General features: G+C 42.7%; 1 protein-coding gene across 1 annotated transcript; it reads right to left on the bottom strand.

The window, feature by feature from the left end:
• On the bottom strand, positions 1 to 20,116 carry LOC101079833 (synaptosomal-associated protein 25-A-like). The gene is made up of 8 exons (XM_003969433.3): positions 19,973 to 20,116; positions 11,876 to 11,982; positions 10,846 to 10,887; positions 8,217 to 8,265; positions 5,542 to 5,659; positions 2,584 to 2,703; positions 2,089 to 2,233; positions 1 to 1,106 (listed from the first exon to the last, which is right to left on the bottom strand). Exons 2-8 carry the CDS (start codon positions 11,945 to 11,947, stop codon positions 1,038 to 1,040), a joined length of 615 nt encoding a protein of 204 aa, XP_003969482.1. The 5' UTR covers positions 11,948 to 11,982; positions 19,973 to 20,116; the 3' UTR covers positions 1 to 1,037.
• Positions 20,117 to 21,398: the final 1,282 nt, after the last annotated feature.

Below are 21,398 nucleotides of genomic sequence, written 5' to 3'. Positions count from 1 at the left end.
TTTGGTTCTACAGTTATGATGGTTTAATTGGCATTTTGTAAGGGATGAATTTACAGTGATGGTCACAGTCTGGGAGGATCCAGAGACATGAAACAAAAAGAGAGGCCCTATCTGCGGACAAACACGGGCCTCTGCTCTGCGTGGCCTACATACGCACCATGCAGTTGCAGTGTTGGGTTATTCTTGCCAGGATTAATAAATAATTCAGTTTCCCCTAGTAGAAGATGGATATGCATAACATACTTATACACACATGTGACTTTATTCCACTCGGTTCCAGTCGCCGTCGGAGAGTCTGTGGACATCCGCCAATCAGTTCATTGCCATCAAGGACAGTGTGCAATATTTCTGATGTTTAGACCTGATCAGGTGCGATTTGATGATTTGAATTAGATTTAGCTCCCTGAGGAAAGTTACATACTGTACAATCATTAGTACCACCACTTCAACACTGTTCCAACAGCACAACAGTTTTTTAGGGATTACAACCAGCCGTTTCTGGGAGAACCTAGTTTACTTCTTTCATCATCCCTCTGTTTCCATGTCTGTGTTCAAATATTATTTAGAAGCGATGGTTACAAACTTCGAGGACTGCTAATTCACAGTAAAACAGTCTGACCAGATCATGTAGCATCACAACATGGATCCTGTGCTGACATGAGAGAACGACAGCTTATGTTACAAACAATTAAAAAAGTAGCGTGGAAAGCAGAATTTACGGTTTACCATGAAGCTTTTTCAGAAGCTCTATGTACAGTGTGGAGAGCTGTGATACACAACTACTGTTACTGAACAAAATCAAAAGATCCGACACGCACAACGACACCGACAACGAGGGGAGGTGAGTGTGGGCAGGCGGTTGTGTGATATGTGCATGTGTGCAAACCTCTACGAGTGTCACAACAGAAGCGTGATGTTGCAGCCCCTGCAGGGAGCGGCACTGAGCGGACGTGGGGGTTCGGGGGCTGGGTTTGGAAATGTATATCTTCTTTTAGGTGTTTGGGGGTAAAGAGGGACGAAGCACTTGTCACAGTGGTTTAGCCACTGCCCAACATCTTTGTAGCACGCTGGTTAGCCTCATCAATCCTGGTCTTATTAGAATCAGCCTGAAAGAGAAAAACAAATGGATGGATGGATGGATGGATGGATGGATGGATGGATGGATGGATGGATGGATGGATGGATGGATGGATGGATGGATGGATGGATGGATGGATGGATGGATGGATGGATGGATGGATGGATGGATGGATGGATGGATGGATGGATGGATGGATGGATGGATGTCCATGATTATGTTACATCACGCATACATGTCTCGAACGTGCCCTGAATCTGCAATGTTCTGATATTGTGAACAGCACAATTCTCACTGAATCAGACATTTTTGAATCCCATTCACGCCACTTCCAAATGTGGTACTGAATCAGATGGGTATCAGATTTTCTTGAACATGGACGCTGTTGCGTTTAATGCTACTTTGACGTCATTCTGGGAGCGACACACGTCACAACGGGCGTCACCATAACGGCAATAAACACAGAAAACTGGGATGATGGAGTACGCCAGTGGGGCAATAACAAAGTGTTAGGCTTCATTAGTGTTTGTGGTGACGTAATCGCTGTGTTTTCGAAAATAAATTTCTAAACAATACATGTGTAGAGACTAGGACCATGTCTAAAATCACACTGATTCCGTATTCACTACATAGGGAGCTGGCTTCAGTGACCTACTTCACACACTCACTGATAAGCTGAAATTCCACTTTTAGACAACCAGTTGTGGCCACTCAAACTGTGTCATAGCAATGAATAATAAACACGTCCCAGATTGACAGCATGTTTGAATAATTCTATTTTTTTCTACTGATGAGCAAATATTAAACACTCACTGGTCAACTTTTTTGCTGTACTTTAATGTCATTTAATTAATCAATAATTAGCGGTCGGGTATAACCGCAAAGCATGATGGGATGGTTAGGCAGTGTCTCATCCCAGTCTGCAGACAGGCCACATTCGAACATGTAATGTGAACAGCCAAACAAAAACGTTTTGACTTTCCACCTGCTCCATGATCCAGGTACCATACCTTCTCCATGATCCGGTCGATCTGGCGGTTCTGGGTGTCGATCTCCTGGCCCATGTCCAGTGCCATGTGACGCAGATTGCCAATGATGCCACCCACCTGCTCCAGGTTCTCGTCCATCTCGTTCTCCCTGGCATCATCTGTGACCCTGGACCACACAGAAACAGGATGAAGGATGGGTTACTGGACCAAATACACAGAGAAGTTTGCTCCATTTCACAGTACCACAATCACTATTCCTGATATCAAAAGATGACTGATATTTACAGAAAATGTATAATAATTCTAAAATAATGGCCTTCCTACCACATTGCATGGTAACTCTTATGGCAGGATCCTTTAGGAACTACAGTTGAATTTGATGTTTTTTTATAAAACCAAGGCGCTAATTGCCATGGATAAACTCTGTTTCTCGAGCAGCAAATAAAGTTCAAAGACTGTGCGACATAAACAGTGTTGTGTACTGACACAACCGTGCATGAGTATGTGCACAGTTACCTGCGAATGAAGCCCCCACTGATGGCCATCTGTTCACGCTCGTCCATCACCCGAGCCCCCGGCTGGCTGTTCACCACTCCATCCTGGTTCCCTCCCCAGGCCTGGCCTCCACCCTTAATCCTACCACACACATTCCAGTCAGAGAGAATCCAATGCATTTGTGTGCATGTGTGTCTGGGTGTGGATGTGTGTGTGTGTGTGTGTGTGTGTGTGTGTGTGTGTGTGTGTGTGTGTGTGTGTGTGTGTGTGTGTGTGAACATATCCTGTTACCATGGATATGCATTCAGAAAACAATGTTTATGTGATGTCAAACAAATTAGCCTACAGAAGCAACGTGCCAGCTACGTGAAAAGCCACGTAGGAACATACACACACGCGTCTGTATGTGAATAATTGATCGGACACAAAGATCAATTGCACAAAAAAGCTTATTATGTGGCTTGTGTTAGAAAGTGGATGTATGTTAAGAATTCGTAAGACTGTCTCCCACAAGCACATAAAGAAGAGCACAAACAGTGAACATGCACACAGAGGAGATAAGGAGATACATGCACAACAGACACTGAAAGGACACGTGAGGCGGACACCATGTTGATGGGTGGGGAGGGGGAGCATAAAGAGGATCAGTCACATGCAGTATCTGCTGAAAGAGAGCTGTAATCACTTCCTGTGTCAGCCATGAGCAGAGGCAGTCATCTGTGCCATGATTCATGCTACCTCGGGTATATTCTGAGCAGTTATGGAGTGAAGGCCATATGTATGGACGTCACATCTAAAACAACACAGTGGGCACATTCTGGGTGATTGTTGTCTTCGGAACGCGTCTGCAGCCTAGAAGGCTGCCACGAACAGATATTAAGCGCAAATGCTTCATGGTTAACAGGTGCACATGAGCTATAGAAAGGACAAGATGGACAAGGAATGGCATCATGTGAATGAATGCAGGTGAAGCTGCATCCTTAAATTTGCTTCCAACAGCTATTTTGGAAGAACAGTTGAAATGGTTTTTTTTCTGTAAGAATATGTCACTTCAGGCTGGATCCCACCCAAATAAAATGATGGATTTATGGTTATGGGACTCAGCTACATTTTAAATGTGACAGTTTGTTGCTGTTCTTCCCCTACTGCGCCGGCTATGTATATTTATGTATGTACAGTATGTATTGGGATCAGGTAGAAGACTTTGCTGCAGCCTAACAAGGCCTCTTGTTTTTTCTATAGCACTCAGATCAACATTTCGATACATGAAGTGTCCCAACAGAGGTGTTTGCTCAGACATGACTCGGTGGCCATAGTGTGGCGTTTGAGGTCCAGAGAACACATCACACCTGACCCTGCCAGTCAGTCTTTATATCAAAGCTTCCTTGAGTGATTTCCTATTATGTAGGAATGTCCTAAAGAAAGACAGGCTGGGACCAGTTGATGCACCTTCATGCTACAATCCATAAAAGCTCATTGACATAAACACTTCTACTGATTTTTTACCGGTTATTTTCAACATTTTCATTCTTTACTCATGATTCCTGAATAATAATATCTTAAATTTAATTTACTGATGTAACCTAGGGTTACAGTCAGGTACAGCGTAACCAGTTCATATACACGTGGGGGTTCCCAACCACATGCCTGCAGATCAGAGGCACCCGAGGGTGGGGGTGAAGTCTTAAATACCTGCTGAGGTTGAAACCGCATGTGTGTGCCTCTCTCTATGAGTGTGTGTGTGTGTGTGTGTGTGTGTGTGTGTGTGTGTGTGTGTGTGTGTGTGTGTGTGTGTGTGCTCTTATCTCAAATTTTAGGACACTAACGTTGAATTAGTTCCCCCTAGTGGTACAAAAGCTGTAGTGCATCGGAGGGACTGAGCTGATTTTATTTATTTATTTCAGCACGAAATCAGCAGTATAATTCCATGTTTGTTTTTCTTTTTTTTTAGTCACATGGTTTGTTGAGGTCATTGTCTAATAGACGTTTGTGCACCAGCTTCTCGCCTCTCACTGTTATCTGGCTATGTTTACAAAAAAGTTGGGAACCCTTGATGCATATGGAGCTGGAATCAATGGAATCATGTAGATTGCTTTTGACATATTGTGAAAACTTAATGCATAAAACAAGAAATCAAAAAAACAATTAAGAATTGCATGAACATGGCAGCAGAATAGATTGTAATGATTAATTTAGTGCAGAATATTAAATTGTTCTTCAAGATGTACTTTATTCATCCCCGTAGGGAAATTGAATGACCCATTGACTAAATATATAGATGGATGACTGGGGATTGAAGATGGATGTCTGCGCCATCTGGTGGTGGGCTCCAGTTTGAACACAACTGCTTCAAATTAAGGTTGAAGAGATTTAACTTGACATAATAATTTATTCAAAAGTGACACATAACAGATGAGTTGTGCCTGTAAGCAAGTCGTCCAATCTATTTTGCCAATTAGTCACCAGCATCCATATCCCAGGCTGCAGTGGTGTCACGCCATGAGAGGAAATGACAATACATCCATCTTTATTTATGTCAATGAGTTGTGGGCCACAGCATGATGCGCCACAGGTATGTGGGCACATGGGGTTTCACAAGGGAGGCGGGTGTCTCGCCGCAGATCTTTGTTGATGCCACTGCTGCAAGAGAGTCTCTCGTCCTCGGTGGAATGAAGGGCTTTTAAGGGCAGCAGTCACTGAGGCTGGAGAGCGAATAAAGTGACACTGAACCTGCTGTGTGGGGAAGCACACCCTGCTCATGCTTGCATGCCGTCTCTCAGCCTTCACTTACGCAAACACATCCACACGCATGCATGCATGCAGTGCTGGTGCCAGTTCCCAGTGTGTGTGCTGTAGCTACAGGCCTGACTGCTCACACCACGGTTCACCATGCTCTATGCACCAGAAGCAGGCAGACAGATAGCGAAACAGTGGCAGGCACTGAAACACATTCAGTCAGGCAACACAGGTGGCACCTACTTGTTACAGGGACATGAACATAGACCACAGAACTGTCCTAGATTGTTCAAATTCTTTTCTGCATCCTTCATGTCCTTATTGATTTGGTCCATCCCCTCCTCGATGCGCTCCAGTTGCTCTGATTACCAACACAATGTCATTTTCCCAAGCAAAAGAATGAAAGCACATGAGAAGAGAAGAGGGGGAGATCACAGGTTGAGGAAAAGGAGAGGGTAGAGAGAGGAAACAAAGGAGAAGAGACAAAAAAGACATTGACTGTGACAAGAAAGACATCAGACATCACCACCACCACCACCGGCACTGGACAGGCAAGAGCTCAGGGCTCCTGGCTGGTACCTACTTTTTAATACATGGGCATATCAGTACACAGCATTGTCCTATATCGTTTAAATCTTTCTCCGCCTCCTTCAGGTCTGCATTCACCTTGTTCATGCCCTCTTCCACACGATCAAGTTGCTCTGGTAAGAACAGAGGCATGAAAGTAGTGAAATAAAGGCGTGTGCTTTGTTGGCTGAGGGGTGGCGCTCTACGCTACAGGCGCATAAATGTTCTGACTACGTGCAACAGGCTAAGCAAGCAATGGGCTTTAATACATGACACCAAAAACACATCTTTATTTCCTACCTCCATGCAAAACACCCTGCTGGTGACCTTAATAATTGGTTCGTGACAGGAAGTTAGCAAAGCCTCTTGAGCCAGATGGTCTCTAAACTCCTGTTTGATGGACATTTTTGTCATTCTACAATTTGATTCGTTAACACATCCGACTGTAGAATATCATCAGTGCTACTGGCTCAGAGAAGCTCAGCCAGACTTTCTAAAAGCCTTCTCAAACAGTGCTATGGTTCTACACATTAAATAGGCCTGGTTTTGGGTCTATTAGCCCAGTCACCATATTATTTTCTGGAACAGTGACACCAGAGTGACCTCTGTGACCCTTGTGAGATCCTGAAGAACATCAGCTCAAGATGTTAAAATTTAAGGCCATAATGTTTAAATAAAAGTAGAACCTTTAACCTGGAGACGAATGGAAAAATGACGCTCTGCAACATGAATGTAGCATTTCTGCTGAACCTGGTGCTCACAGATTCAGAGCTACAAATGACAGCTAAGTGGCCTTGAGCAGTAATCCCAGGCAGAGTGAAGGATTGTGGAGAAGGAACATCAGGGGCGGGACGCCTCCCCCAAGTCTGAGGATTATTCTAACCTCCTCAATCACAGCTTTAACAGTCAGAAAGGCTCATCTCACTGGTACCGTATATTCTGACATGGTGTCGGAGACTCGGCATACGCGGTAATTAATGATCCCTCCGAGGCACAGACTGGTTTTGTGTGGTTCCTGGCCCTCAAATCACCTACACTAAAGAACTGGCTAAATTGTACGTAAAGTTAGAGGAATTGTGGACTTTGTAGGTAGTATTTTATAATATTCACCGATTCCAGTCCATCTGCTTCTCTTCTGCAACAGCACATGAGGATCATGGCTATGATACTATTACAGAGGTCAAGTCAGCATTTTTCATCCCATTTAAAACTGAAGCTTAATGTGGATTCTCTGGGATGCATTCCATCAAATCTCACTGAGGTCAATATACCTTACCACTCTGCGGGGAGGGGTTTTTTAACTGGAGTGAGACCACCACAGCAGGTTATACATAATTCCAGGAAATGACACATCGCCAGCATGTGATCTGTGTTTGTGTGTGCACCAGTGTTGACTCTACAGTCTAACAGGAGTGGATTTATTATTACAGACCCATTTGACAGTAAATGTCAGTGCTTTAAATCTTGAGAGAAGCTTAAGTTAAAGAAAGAGCCTCATCATTAGAACAAGCAAAGTCAGTCAAAGGAGCTGCAGAATAACTAAGAGGTCAGAGGGATGAGGGGCATGAAAGAGAGGAAGAGAAGAAGGCGGCAGATGGATAGAGGGTTGGGTTAGAAGGGCATTTGCTAAAGAGGCAGAGGTAATATAACTCTGGGAATTGATTGCTGCTCTCTGCTAACAGCATTGAGCTGCTACTCTGGAGGAGACGGTTGGGGGAGGAGGGCAGAAGAACGAGGACAAGAAGCTATATGTTTCTTTGACGGGCCAATTAGACTGCTCCTTCATGCCTGAAGTGAAAACACACATGCACAGCCCTTCATCAACACCGACCATGACTGGGCTATAAACCCTTTTACTGTAGAATATATTCAGAGTCACACTAATGCAGCTGCAAGCAGAACATCTGTTTAGGTCAAGACATACATGCGGTGTCACATCAGTTTAACTCACTGACACATAGGTCAAACCTTGGTTCACAAATAGAATGCTTACAGCTAAAATGCAGTCTTGAAGCCTGAACACAAAACCTACAGCTGTCTGCAATTACAGTCAAGCTATAAATGTAGTTTCAGGTTGGCAAAGCAGCAGGAGGCTAGCTCAATGCCTATATCCAGTGCTATTATCAGAGAACACAATTGGAATATTTATTCTCTACATTGTATTTCTAAAACAATGGAAGTTATTTTCCTGAGGGGATGTATATGTTGGCTGGACTGAACAGTCAGACTGGACATTCTTGCTGATGACTATGATTATACAGCATTAAGCAACTGTGTTAGAGGAGAGCAGACGACTGGATTTAATGCTGTCGGAGAGGCAGAATTTGGAGTTGTTTTCCCTATCGACTTACCTCCCTGCTCATCCAGCATGACCAGAGTCCTGATGCCGGCATCTTTACTCTGACAGAAGGAAAAGAGACAAAGAAAGAAGTGAAGATTGAAAAGAGGAGCAAAAGTGACAGTTCAGCAATGTCCCCAGAACAGAACTCATGGAATGACAATACTTTTAAGAGAAAGTTTTTTAGCTATGACAGTTATTCAAACAGTTGTATCTGATCAGGACAGAGACACGGGAATCAGAGTTAAAGGGACTGAAACCCAAGCTGACTGAGTGATTCTGGCTCCAGGATGGATAAAAGGGAAGAATGATTGGTTCATCAGCTCAAAAGTGTCAAATTCTAATGATTCCTTTCAGCATAATAAATGAAGTCACATGACCTACTTTCAATGATTAACTGCCAAGAACAGAGCAGTTTTACTGAAATAAAACCCATTATTATATTTATATGAGCAAAAACAGACAAATGCTGTCCAGTAATATAGTCTTTGCTGAAGGAAGATACATTAAGTTACCATTTATCTTAGATTATTATATATATTCTTTTTTATATACTTTCTATTCTTATTTCAGTTTTTTTTCTCTGCGTGTTTTGCTGCTGTTGCGCTGTAAATTTCCCCTTGTGGGACAAATAAAGGAATCTAAATCTGAATGTTTAGGGGCTTTAAAATAAGCTGGAAGCCTCCAAAATCTGCTGAAAAGACAAAAACATGGTTCTCAAAATACATCCAGGCCTGAGATGTATTGATGTGGTTCCAGGCTGATAGAGCCGACACGTTCTTTGTGATCATATAATAACACACAACAACCACATTCAAACCTGTGTGCACAGCATGAGCCACAAATCATAGTAATGGAACATGTGCTCCCAGTAGTGATCGATAGAAGGCAGCACTGGGGGCCAGTAAGACCAGCCAGTGATCAAAGGTTCTCACAACATCCCTGAACATACAAAGCTGTCCTAAAGGGGAAAATATAAAATTATATACAATGTAAGACAGGATGCTTAAGCTTGTCTATACTGGGAAGTATAGAATCATAACAAGGAAAATGTGTTGCTAAACTTTATTATAAGCCGCACAAGCATGTGCTGCAGTATATGAAGTTTGACTAAGATATACTTTTCCTCTGCAGATAATCGCATTTCTAAAAACTGAAATTACATCAAAAATTTAAAGCTGCGCTAATCTTCATTCAATGAGGTGAAACGGCAGCGATAATGTTTAAACGACCTGCGACCTGCTGCTGATAGGTGTAATTGTCACAATGACCCGCCTTCAACTGTAGCCAATGCTGCCAATTTCATCACATACTTTGTGAGTCTCAGGAGGGGAAATTATTCATCAAAGGAATCATAATTCTTCTTAATAATCAGTGGTTATGATATGGGGTTGTGCCTCTGCTTACAAAGATTGACCTCATCCTGCTTTATTGTGATGCTTTGTTCACAGATAAACCTAATGGTAACAATGCAACTATGGAGAAAACCTTTTATTTCATTTATGGTGGTGACCTGAACACCGCTACAGTAAACAGCCCACTTTAAGGCCTTTAAAGGAGGAGATGATGGAATTTTCCCATGGTCCATATTAATAAGAAACAAAAGCATGTGCACCTCAGTGCAACACAGGTCATCACGGGAACACTGTGATGACCTGTGTTTACGTTCAGCTGTGTGTTTACAATCTAAATATCTTCATTTCTATGTTGCCTTGGCTACATGTTGTAACATATGAGGGTCCGATAGTACATTTTCATACATGCAGAAACAGACCAGAGCCTTAAAAATATTGTATTTACCAAATTGTGCATCATATGTGAGGTAGCATTTAGCAAGTTTGTCCAGACATGCACAGCTCTAATATGCCACAAGTCAAAGTCAAGTTAACAAAGTGGCATTCTGTTGGCATTAACTTAAAAGGGCAAATCCTCAGCTGCTGTGAGGGAAATGGCTGTGAGCCTGTGGTTTTGTCAGCGCCCATGTGTGTGGAGCCAGCAGCCAGCCCTGCAGCAGCCACACAAACACACTGATGCAAAGAGCTGAAGCCTGACCAAAGACCGAAGAGACAACAGTGCTGCTTCTCTGGGTGGTGCTGAAGGAAGAAACAGGCAAATCTGGAAATGACGCACTTCAATTTGCTTTCTGAGTGGCAGGGACGCTGAAGTCGTAACACACAAATTAAAATGTCCCGATTCATAATGTTGAGAGCAAAATGGTAAAAGGAGCTGAATACAAGTATGGTGAAGGGACTCCTAACCGTTCAATAACACTAATGACATTTTTCCTACATTAATCGGTGTGTAACTGTTTATTTGTGACATTTCTGTTGGCAAAGATCTTTTAATAAACCATTCATTGATAATTGACAAAGTCAAAATTGAATCACATCTATAGAAAACTGGTTTTCCAGCTGACTCAACTATGTGTTTCACCTTTATAATCAATCCAGGTCAGCCTATGGATACAGATATAAAGGCCTTTCTTATAAAGTGAGACAGAGGGTTAATATGGTGGGCGTTAAAGATCCATGAGATGAGTCACCGGCAGAATCAGTAGTGATGTTGCCTTCATTAAACTTCATCTCTGTTAGCCTGAGCCGGGTTCACTGGGGCAAATGTGTGCAGAGTCGGTATGAACTTACCTCCTCCACCAGAGCCAGCATACGCCGAGTACTCTCCAAAGACTGTAGGAGAGAGGAAGAAGAGGGAGACATGAGAATGTGAATGTCAGTACTTTGCTTTAGCTGCCACAGTCTCTGGATCAGTGATCTGAATTCAGAAGTTTGCTCACCTTCTTTCTAAACTCTGGACATCCTTTCTTTAAGCACCTTTCATCTTAACCCCATTTGTCCTGTCTCTCATCTCTTTGCCTCTCCTTCTCCTCATTTGGAGCCTCTTGGCCTTGTCTTATCCTCTTTTGAATTTTTCATGAGGCCATTTCAGCTGCTCTATTATTCTGTTGCTCAGAATTAACCGCTCTTCCGCAGCTCCTCTCAACTCATTACAATTGCAATGTTCTCTCTTATCACCCACAACCACCATCTTTATGTAAGACCTGAGAATACGGGTTGGGGTTAGCAGTCTGTGGGCTTTGGAGGTACGTTTGTCTCAGAAAAGGTTAGTTTGAAATGCCACACAATAACTCTCATGAACTGTCCTTCCACCCAAAAGAGTTTAAAAATATTCCAAATGCAGAAAGGAACCTATGTCTGCTATCTTTCACATAGTTTAGGATATCCACTGATGTCAACATGTGTTCTTCTGAACCCACAACTTTAACATTTACCCAAGAACACAAGAAAATTCTGCTAGGTTGTTCCTTCGTTGAGAATCTGTTACCAATAGGTCCCTTAAAGGTTAATTCAGAGCAACATAACTGTTCTCTGACCGATCCTTCCTCACAAACTGTCAGCAACAGTGAAGATCTCCACTCACTGTGGACCACTACCGTCCATAAAAGCTGCAAATATCATCAGTAAACACATTTTCATTCTGTTGTATTAATCAGCATAATAAACAGCTTTACACTCACAGAAATGAAGGTTTACCCTAAACCCCCCCCCCCCCCACACACACACACACACACACACACACTACCCTCCCCCCACACTACCCTCCCCCCACTACTCTCCCTCTGTTAAAGCCAGGAGATTCACACATCCTTTACGGTACCTCATCAGCTATCTGGTCTGCACGGGTCTGCAGGTCGGCCAGTTCATTGCGCATGTCTGCTTCATCTGCCATGATGACTGTCGAACTTTGACCTCAAGCGGGAAGAACTGGGAAGGAGAAAGTGTGTTAGACGTTATTGCATCTCTTAGAGGAAAGACGTGGATAAAACTTCTGAACGCAACTGACAGAAATCACGACTGACAGAGTCCAGAGCTTTGCACTGATTTGTTTCCAGGCTCATCCTGAGATTGGAGAGCATGTCTTCACCAGCAGGGGTAGAGGTCAATCACTCCCATTAGCAGCTATATTCCAAGTGTCCTTCAGCTAAATGTTAAGAGTGACTCATAAAAGACTTGACCCTGTTGGAGTCAGCACTTATCAATACTTATGGCTAAGTGCAGCCACAGTCAGTTTAAATGTCCCTTCACATACTTCCTGAAGAACAACATGACTCATGTCCCACAAAAAAAATTGTTTTCAGGGTTTGAGATGCTAACAGCCCCAGAGCTGTCGGCTACGCTTACCTCATCAGCACAAGTGATGCATCATTTAACAGTGTTCATAAACACCTTCTGCTTATTTTTCGCTGATCCAATCACGCAAGCAAATGCAGCCGTGCAGCCCCACAAGCACCTGCAACGCCGCCGCCGGTGGACACACGCTGCCCTGAGCCCAGATTTCCTCCTCGAGCATCAACACCAGGTGAAGGAGGGAAGAGCTCCTCCACCCAACGCTTCCATAAAAGCCTCGGTGTAAAGACAGGTCCATTTTTATTCCTCTCTGCTCTGTGAGACATTATTTCATGGAGAGGTTTGCTTCATAAAAAATGTACATAGCTGACAGTGCTACATGCTGCTGCTGCTCTGCAGAGAGTGGCAGCAGATGGCGTCCATACATCTGCTGGTTGGTTGAAGATGATTTGATTTCAGCTCAGAGGTCATTCAAACTTTATAGAAGCTAATATGATGTAACCACCAGAATGGATTCTTGACTTAGGTCTTAATATATATATATACAAAAGAAATGTCAAGAAAAGAGCAGACGCTGATATAATGATAGTGTATCCTGTAGGTCATCCTTTAAAGACGCACAGTAAATGTCTAGTTTAATATCTTTAATGTCGCAGAGATCTATAAATGATCTCTGAGGTAAAGTGATCCAAGGTCGAAATCCCATGCTTCTCTCTGCTCCCAGGCTCCTAGGGGAGTTTCTGAGAGGGGTTAATAATTCAACATCTGCTGGGATGAGAGCCGGAAGGACATCTGCCTTTCCTTCTCTATCGCTTCTCAAGAACCTGGTTAAAACATGGTGCAGGAGGGAAGAAGGTGACGATCCATCCTGAATGCTCTAAGGATTAAGGGAGCAGGCAACCTCTGGTGTCCCCCAGATCATAAAGACAACAATGGAGGTGACACGTGTTTGCACACATTAAGGTCACTGGACTTTGGATCTTTAATAAATAAATGGGCCCATAAAGTCTAGGTTTAGAGCATTTTTAAAAACGGCACTTGAACAAAAAACTTCAATTTTATAGGCAACACAACAACTATACCTTCTAACATCAAGCAGGTCTATGTGCGCGCGGAGTGAAACTCTCATGATTTATTCTGGTGATAATGAATAGCTGTGGTCTATTTTAGAAAATGGATGAGGGGTTTCAAAAATGGCAGCAAACCAAGACAGATCACACCCACTCCATCACTTCATGCCTGCATAATGACAGTGGGACTGAGGCCTTGTTGTCAGTGGCAACAGCAGTCACGTTATTACACAAGTTCTGTGAAAAAGGAGCTTTTAAATTCACAATAATAACACGATGATCAAAATTCCCTTCATATTTAACTGGATTGAAGTGGTTCTCGCACTGCTGCTGCCTACACTCATCTTCCAAATGTCAGGTTCTGTCTATTATTGAGTTCTTCCTTATGACTTTGAAGTAGAGCTGCTTCCTGTCACACACACACTCACACACACACACACACACACACACACACACACACACACACACACACACACACACACACACATATACTGACACACTCAGACCATTTCCTGTTTCAGGACAGAACGACTTTGTTTGTTAACCATCTTTCAACAATGTCACTGAATAAAAAAAACCAACCAATCACTGTGGTTGGGAGTCTCCCCCTGCTCAAATATAACACACATGCTGTAACAGCAGCACATAAGTTAGGTCCCAAATCCATAATCACCAATTCTATACAGTAATGTATTCTATAGGACAGTAGTTCTCTGAGTTCCAGACTTAAATAGGAAAACATCCATTTTGCAATAAAAGTGTCACTGTTTTTGTGACATAATAAGCACACCCACACACACACACACACACACACACACGTGCTACAGTGGACCTGACACGAGGATCAACAGCCCCTCCTCTGCCTGTCAGTCGATGTGACTGACGGCTGCTGTGAGGCCTGAAGTGCTCGGCTCAGCCTATGGAGAGATTAAAGTCAGCAGGGAAAGAGGATTTACTCTCTCACACAAACTCACTCTCTCCTCTGTCTCCTCTCACTTTTCTTTGCTTCCTTTCCAGGCCTTCTCCATCTATAAACTCATACAGTTCATGTTCAGTAGAGAGGCAGACATTCGATCATCTAAAGCAGGAGTTTCCCAGGTCCCATCGTCAATCTGGCAGGAAGAGATGGGACAATTCACATCATTCTAATCTGAGAATTAATACATATACATAGTTTATAGAATTCATATTCTATAAACTGTGAGAGGACATTAAGCAGTAATAGAAAAGAAGAAAAAATCCATTAAGACATGAAAGTAAGCGCTGCACCATCTGTGTGCCAAAACACACCACAAAATGTTTTTTGTTTCATCGGCTCTTGCCGATAATCATTAAATGCTCAACACGTCAAACTGCTCCATCACCATTTAAGATTCTGATGCAGAGCCCAGACATCAAGCTGAGAAGCTCTTCAAGCTTCCTTTGACCAAAGCAGAGAATATAATATAGCCAGAGAGGGATGGGATTAGCCCAGTTCTGTACCGGTGGGACTCTCTCTCTTTCTCTCTCTTACAAACACACACACACACCTACACTAACACACACGTATGAACACTACAGTTGTCAGTATTGTTGTTTCCACTTGTCTATACTTTCCTGTTCCTGTTTTAAAACATGTAGTTGGATTGTCTGTGCTAGCTGTGCTGTGCTAGCTCTGCTAATTGCTGCGTCTCCTAGCCAAGTGCAGTTTCAGCTGATTGATTTTAAAGTGAATCTTGAGCTCTAATTGGTTTGGCAGGAGGGTTATTTTGTTTTCCTGACAAGTGTAAATGTGTTCATCATCCGTTTAAGGCTGCTTTCACACAGGCAGGATTGAGGTTGGCCCAGGTTGTGCGGTGCAGATGGGTCAGTGTGAGCACGACAGTTACATTCTGGTGCACACCGATTCTCAGGAGTAGGCTTGGCGTTTTTGAGCTAAATAAGCTTGTTGGTTTCTGCATCTAATGAGACTTTAGGGCTCAGGAGGATTCTGCTGTTGTGCTGCTGATTGTGCGGATGACACAAACTTAGGAGAGTTCATTCAGGAAATGATTTATCACGAAACCAGCAGCACCACAACACCTACCTGAGTGTGTGTCCGTTGTGAACTCAGGAGTCACGTGAGAAACAAAGTATCACATGTGCTTTTAATGATTCATCATCAACCAAACTTTCTTTTTTTTCCTGCCAGTTGTCATGGAAACAAGACGCTCCACCAGTGGTGTGGACCACAGTGGAAATAAGCACATGAGTATGGACTGTGAAGGTGACAATTATACAGTGGACCACCACACCAGGACATCTGAAAAGACCCTCAGCTCTCGTCTCTGGTCGCTGAGACCTTCTGAAGCTTTGCAATGCATCAAAGACAATAAAAACACTGAAATATATTTCTGGAAGATATTTATAGAAAGGTAGGAAAGTGAAAACTATTTTTACTTCGGCTGCAGTAACTTGAAGAGAGATCCAAGCTGAAACCATGAGAGAGACTCAGCTGAGACATCGAATGTGAGGAGGTTGTTGTCAATCAAGCTCTGTGAGCTCAGAACAACAATATGAGGGAAACAGGCCATCAGGATCCTCTTGGCTACGTTCAAATCACTGTCAACAAAATGGGGTCAGTTGCTGAGCTTCGTGTTTCTCTCATGTTTATCGAATCACTGCATCGGTTACGATCATAATTTAGTCCAGACCTGACAGTCTCGACATCACTGTGAGTGTGTTTGTGCGTGATTTCTGAGTATCGGTTGATAGCAGAGGAGCCTCTCAGCTCAAGGATGAGAAGGTCAGCAGCAGATAGTTTTTTTGTGTGTGTGGGTGTGTGTGTGCAAGAGAGAGAGAGAGAGTACATGATGCATTTGAAGCATCAGGGTGCGGCAGCTAATTACAATTATCTTCTCATCTTGACTGCTTTACCCCTTTCAGGGTCATGGGGAGGGTCCACTGGACGAGTTACCAGTTCTTTGCAGCATTTGTGGGTTCGGTACCTGGCTCAAGGGTACCTTGCTGAAGGTGTTCTGGTTCTTTCCCATGCTATCAGATCATGTTTTGTCTGTTTGTCCAACTGAAATCCAACACAGACAGACTCAGTCCTTTCTGAATTCACAAGTAAACTCTTCTATGCTGACTGCACTTTCATTAATAAAGCTTTGATCTGATTCTAAATGGTTGGCTATTAAAGTGGCGATGTTTACAGACCAAACGAGGTTCATGTTACAGTTTGACCTTTGACCACGGAGCTTTACGAAGAATCAATAGAGAGAAGCAGGGAGTGGCGTCACTTCACACGCTTCATGTAAACCTTCATCCATCCATCCATCCATCCATCCATCCATCCATCCATCCATCCATCCATCCATCCATCCATCCATCCATCCATCCATCCATCCATCCATCCATCCATCCATCCATCCATCCATCCATCCATCCATCCATCCATCCATCCATCCATCCATCCATCCATCCATCCATCCATCCATCCATCCACATTTAGCTGACACATTGTTTCTATGCTGACCTACAGTCAGGGAGCAGAAACTGAGATGGAACCAGGCCAGGAAGCATGACGGCAGCTCGGAGGCTCAACTATTCACACACTTCACGCCTGACTGCTGACATAACATAACATACAAACATGCATCTAACTGTCTTCTCATACATTCACGCGAGACAGTGTGTGTTTCACCTGCACAAATGTGGTAAGTTTATATGAACATCCTGAGCATTCCCCTGGAAGCAGGAAAACCGTCTCTGGCACAACTTTCCCATTCAAAACTGTGTGTTTTCATACTTAATGTGCTCGTTCCTTTAGTGGGAGGGCTCCTGTGTTCCATCCAGGAGGACCGGAGCTCTGACTGTTCTGGTTTTCTGCCCACAGTATCGTCTGCAGGGACAGGATGGACTCAGAGAATCAAAATCCTTCATGTAGAGATGCAGGAAGAACACATGGACAAACCTGCTGTGGAAACTCACTGAGAACGCCAGGAGGGCAGTTGAGCAGGTGCTTTGTTTTCTATGGGCTGTAATGGGTGGAACTGTTGACTGCATAATTCAAAAATAACTTGATTTGCTCTGTCAGAATGGAAGCGTCAGGGTAAATTCCTGCACACAGCCTATACTGACCGCACGGGATGAAACGATCTGACGCCAACAAACACGTTTACTATGAAAAGGCTGGATTGACACCTGCCCCGAATTGAAACATTTCCTGACATTTAGGCTTTCTGTCTCTGGATGAGAGAATGTTCAAGCTTTTCAGGCTGGAACATTCAACCAACAGTATGTTCAATATTTAACATTTTCAGGGTGATAATATAATATAACTTTTAAAATTGGACAATGATGGCTCAAGCCTCTGTAGTCACCTGCAAAAATGACCTAAAGTGTCAGAATGTTAGCGAATAAAAACATACGGGAAACATGGTGGATGTACAGGAAACTCAAAGCAATCATCTGTGGCCTGCAGGGATAATCCCTGTCCCATTCAGAGAGGATAAAACCCCCGGATTAATCTGCAGGCCTACATGACACACACACACACATGCACACACATACACACACACACACACACATACACACACACACACACACACACACACACCTCACATCACTTACATAATATACAGCCCACTCTAATGTTCCTTTTCATTCTTTGTACATGTGCTCCATTTTCCTTTACTCTAACATTCACAACCTTCCACATCCATCCATATGTACATACACGTTAGAGAAAAGGTAGACAGAAGCCGCTTCTCTACCAGAGGCGTCAGGTCTCCATAAGAGCTGGCCTTTACGTCTAATCATGACACCAGAGGAGAACATCTAGGAGGTTTATACTCCAACCAGACTGGACATTCACCCACTCCCCATCTCAACAGCACACACCTTGAAAAAGCAAACAAGGCTGTTAAATGAGTCAGAGATGCTATAGCGAGCACAGATGCCATCTGTTCTGGGTGCCTATATGCCCATGCTGCCTGTGGTGAGTCTGTCTGTAGGCTCTGGTGGACAGACAGATGTTCAACATACACGTCCAACTTTAACTTAACAATTCTATAGAACGGCACCAGGCCCTGCACAGAGATCATTACATACATTAACTGTCAGTGCCAGCCTTAGACTATGATCTATAGGGTCTCCATTCTCTGCAGGGCAGCTGTGGTCCACTTCCTTCACATCAGTAAGGTATGTTACCATGAAATTTGGGTACCAAAGTCTACTTTTATATTATTAAAATTATGATCTTATGATGACTCTATTATGATCAAGAGGAAAGAAGAGGAAGAGTTATTGACTGCTGTTAATAGTTTTCATCATAAAGCTCTACCTCACTAATCATTTAATAATTGTTTCACAAGAAGTTGAATTATGAGCCTCAAGATTAGTTGGTTGTCTTTGCCTGATTAAAAGACTCATCAACCAACCAACCACTTAGTCATCACAGTTTATCAACTTAAAGTGATGATGTCAGATGTTTGTATAAAGCCAAGAGCATCATACCTAAAGATTTACAATGTTGATGTGGAGCAAATCAATATATTCAAAAATCTGAGTGACCAAAAAATTGTGCATTTTCTATTGAAATGACACCCTGAACGTATTTTGTTTCCTCTGACTGGCTCACTTTGCTACCTCAAGAATTAGTACGTACAAGAGTGAAGGTCTTATTATGACACTTTCTCAAAAACACATTTCTGAATATACAATATATACCACAAATTTTAATTCATTTCATCCTGAAATTAAAGATTCTGTTTAGTCCCATGTGACACTGCTGGGCGATAAACAAAGACAAGGAAACCAGCTTCAGACCCTGCGTTAGGTTGGAAACCAGGTCAGGAGAGGCAAACTCCCTGTGCACGTTTCCTGGAGTGCACGTAGAATCAATTCTTTTAAAGTGAGTTCATCCATGACCCAATCAAAGTGCTTCCAAATGGTTTCATTCCTGCATTCACACAATGGTTTCAAAAAACAAACAAGAAAACTATATTCGGCAACGAATTCCACATCTGTCTCTGATAACTGGTACACACCCCAGCAGCTGGATGCTTTCTCTTCTACGAGGATGTAATTAGAAGAGATTAGAAAAGCTCTGTGCAGCAGAAACTTCACTGCTTCTCTCCGCGGAGCTGTCCGCGGTGCTGAACAAACCTGTCCGCTGTAACCTTCCGCCGCACTACCCAAGCTTCAGCTCTTCATTTAATCCTCACAACAAACCACTTTAATCTCATAATGTATTTACGAGGAAAGCGCAGCTACAAAGGCTGCTGTGATGCAAACAACACTACAAAATTCGAGCCTTTCGCAACACAAAGCAACATTAAATCAGTTTCATTCTATAAAACATGACGTCTTTGTTAAACTTGTGATATTAAGGAATAAAAACGAAAATATTCCCCACTGCAAATGCTGAGAGTTTTGACAAAAACGCTAATTCAGCCTAACTATAGACATGCTTATTTGGCTTATATTTCAAACTTTTACTTTTTATATTTTTATCTGGACATAATAGAGTTTATAACTCCATGTGACGGTTTTATATAAATATAACAATAATGGCGATAACTAACCGATCTTACCTCGTTAGATTTGTTCCGGTATTCTTAGTCCCCTATTTATTTGGCTGTATTTGTTTGGAATCGGGATGAAAATGTCCGTCCGTTCCACCGCTCCAGTTAACGGGACTGTCCCCGGTGGACAAACACCGCCCTCCCCGTCACTACCTGTAAAGTGGGTCGGTTCAGAAACCACACATTTCCTGCTTTTCCAAAATAAAACGCCTCAAATTCATTTTTATGAGGAAGACCATTTATTGGAATATGTACTATATGTAGCAACCGATAAGTTAACTATCAATGGAATAATTACAAATAATACATATTGCAAAGAACGTATGATTACAATTTAAGGAAGGTACCAGGATCCACTCCCCATGACCTCGAAAGGGGGTCAAGAAAAGAGCGCTATTTAAAAGGTACATAACCCGTGTTCAGAGATTTCTAGTTTTAACGCACCAAAAGAAAGAAATAAAGAAAAAGAGGTGAAAGATGGAGATGGAAAAATCACTGCTGTCCGTCAGAAATAGCTTTCCCCGCAGGTGGTTCCGCGCTGCTAATTTTTTCCCGATTAAATGACGGTAAAACGCAGTTAAAACATTGTCCTATAATAATGCACGTTGATTGACTATTAGATTAGGTCACTTTATTTTGAACCGTAATTGAAGCGCAACGTGCCTTATGTTGAGCTTGATGACACCATAAAATGGCTGCGCCCTCTGACGTCAGAAGGGTGCTTTTCCCCCTTTGTTTTTAGTTAAAATGCTTAAATAAGGCACATTCACATTCACATAGACAGGTGTGAACACCTGTCTTCTGGCTTACAAATAAAACCAATTCTATCAAATATAAATATTATGAAAAAAAGAACATGGAACATAACTAATGACTGAGCCCATTTGTCTTTAAGTCATTCATTGTACATAACCATAAATAATATTTTTGGCATTAAAACACGTGCTGCAGGGGAGTCACTTCTCCATCAGGAGAGTATTCTTGCCAGTCTCAGTGTTACTGATTCCTTATGAGGTCAAAGGCAAGAGACAGGGGAATATTTATTACTCCTGTTAAAATCGTTAAACTGGGTCATGTAAGACAGCTGGAGGCAGGACGGGAGAGCTGAAGGACACGTACTAGATAGAGATGATACTCTTCTTCCTTGCCTAGGCTTCTGTATCCTCAACCTGGCTGAAGGGAGAAACATGTCCTGTTCTCCATCTGCTGAAATCTTCCATGTGTTGTTCACATCGCAGCCCATTGCTTTACATTAAATTACAGAACATTGATGTTCCAGTCGAAGCACAATAACTCACGTGGCATTGTTTTGATTAAAGGATTGGTATTTCTGCAAATAAGCTGATGATTGATAAATCTGATAAAAAAAAGTTTTCCTTATCACTTCACCAGGTCACCTTAGCAACAAGAAGGAGCCTGATCCGAGCTGAGCAGC

Source organism: Takifugu rubripes, chromosome 13 (genome assembly GCF_901000725.2).
Source record: "Takifugu rubripes chromosome 13, fTakRub1.2, whole genome shotgun sequence".
Taxonomy (NCBI): domain Eukaryota; kingdom Metazoa; phylum Chordata; class Actinopteri; order Tetraodontiformes; family Tetraodontidae; genus Takifugu; species Takifugu rubripes.
The sequence above is the reverse complement of the archived record's forward strand: the minus strand, read 5'-3'. Positions and strand labels throughout refer to the sequence as shown.

Excerpts from the sequence above, each read along its gene's own strand:
- LOC101079833 (XM_003969433.3), bottom strand. The coding sequence starts at position 11,947 with ATGGCAGATGAAGCAGACATGCGCAATGAACTGGCCGACCTGCAGACC. Across the intron at positions 8,266-10,845 it reads TGCTGGCTCTGGTGGAGGAG|AGTAAAGATGCCGGCATCAG; the intron begins GTAAGTTCATAC and ends TCCTTCTGTCAG. Across the intron at positions 2,704-5,541 it reads TGTTCATGTCCCTGTAACAA|GATTAAGGGTGGAGGCCAGG; the intron begins GTAGGTGCCACC and ends TGTGTGTGGTAG.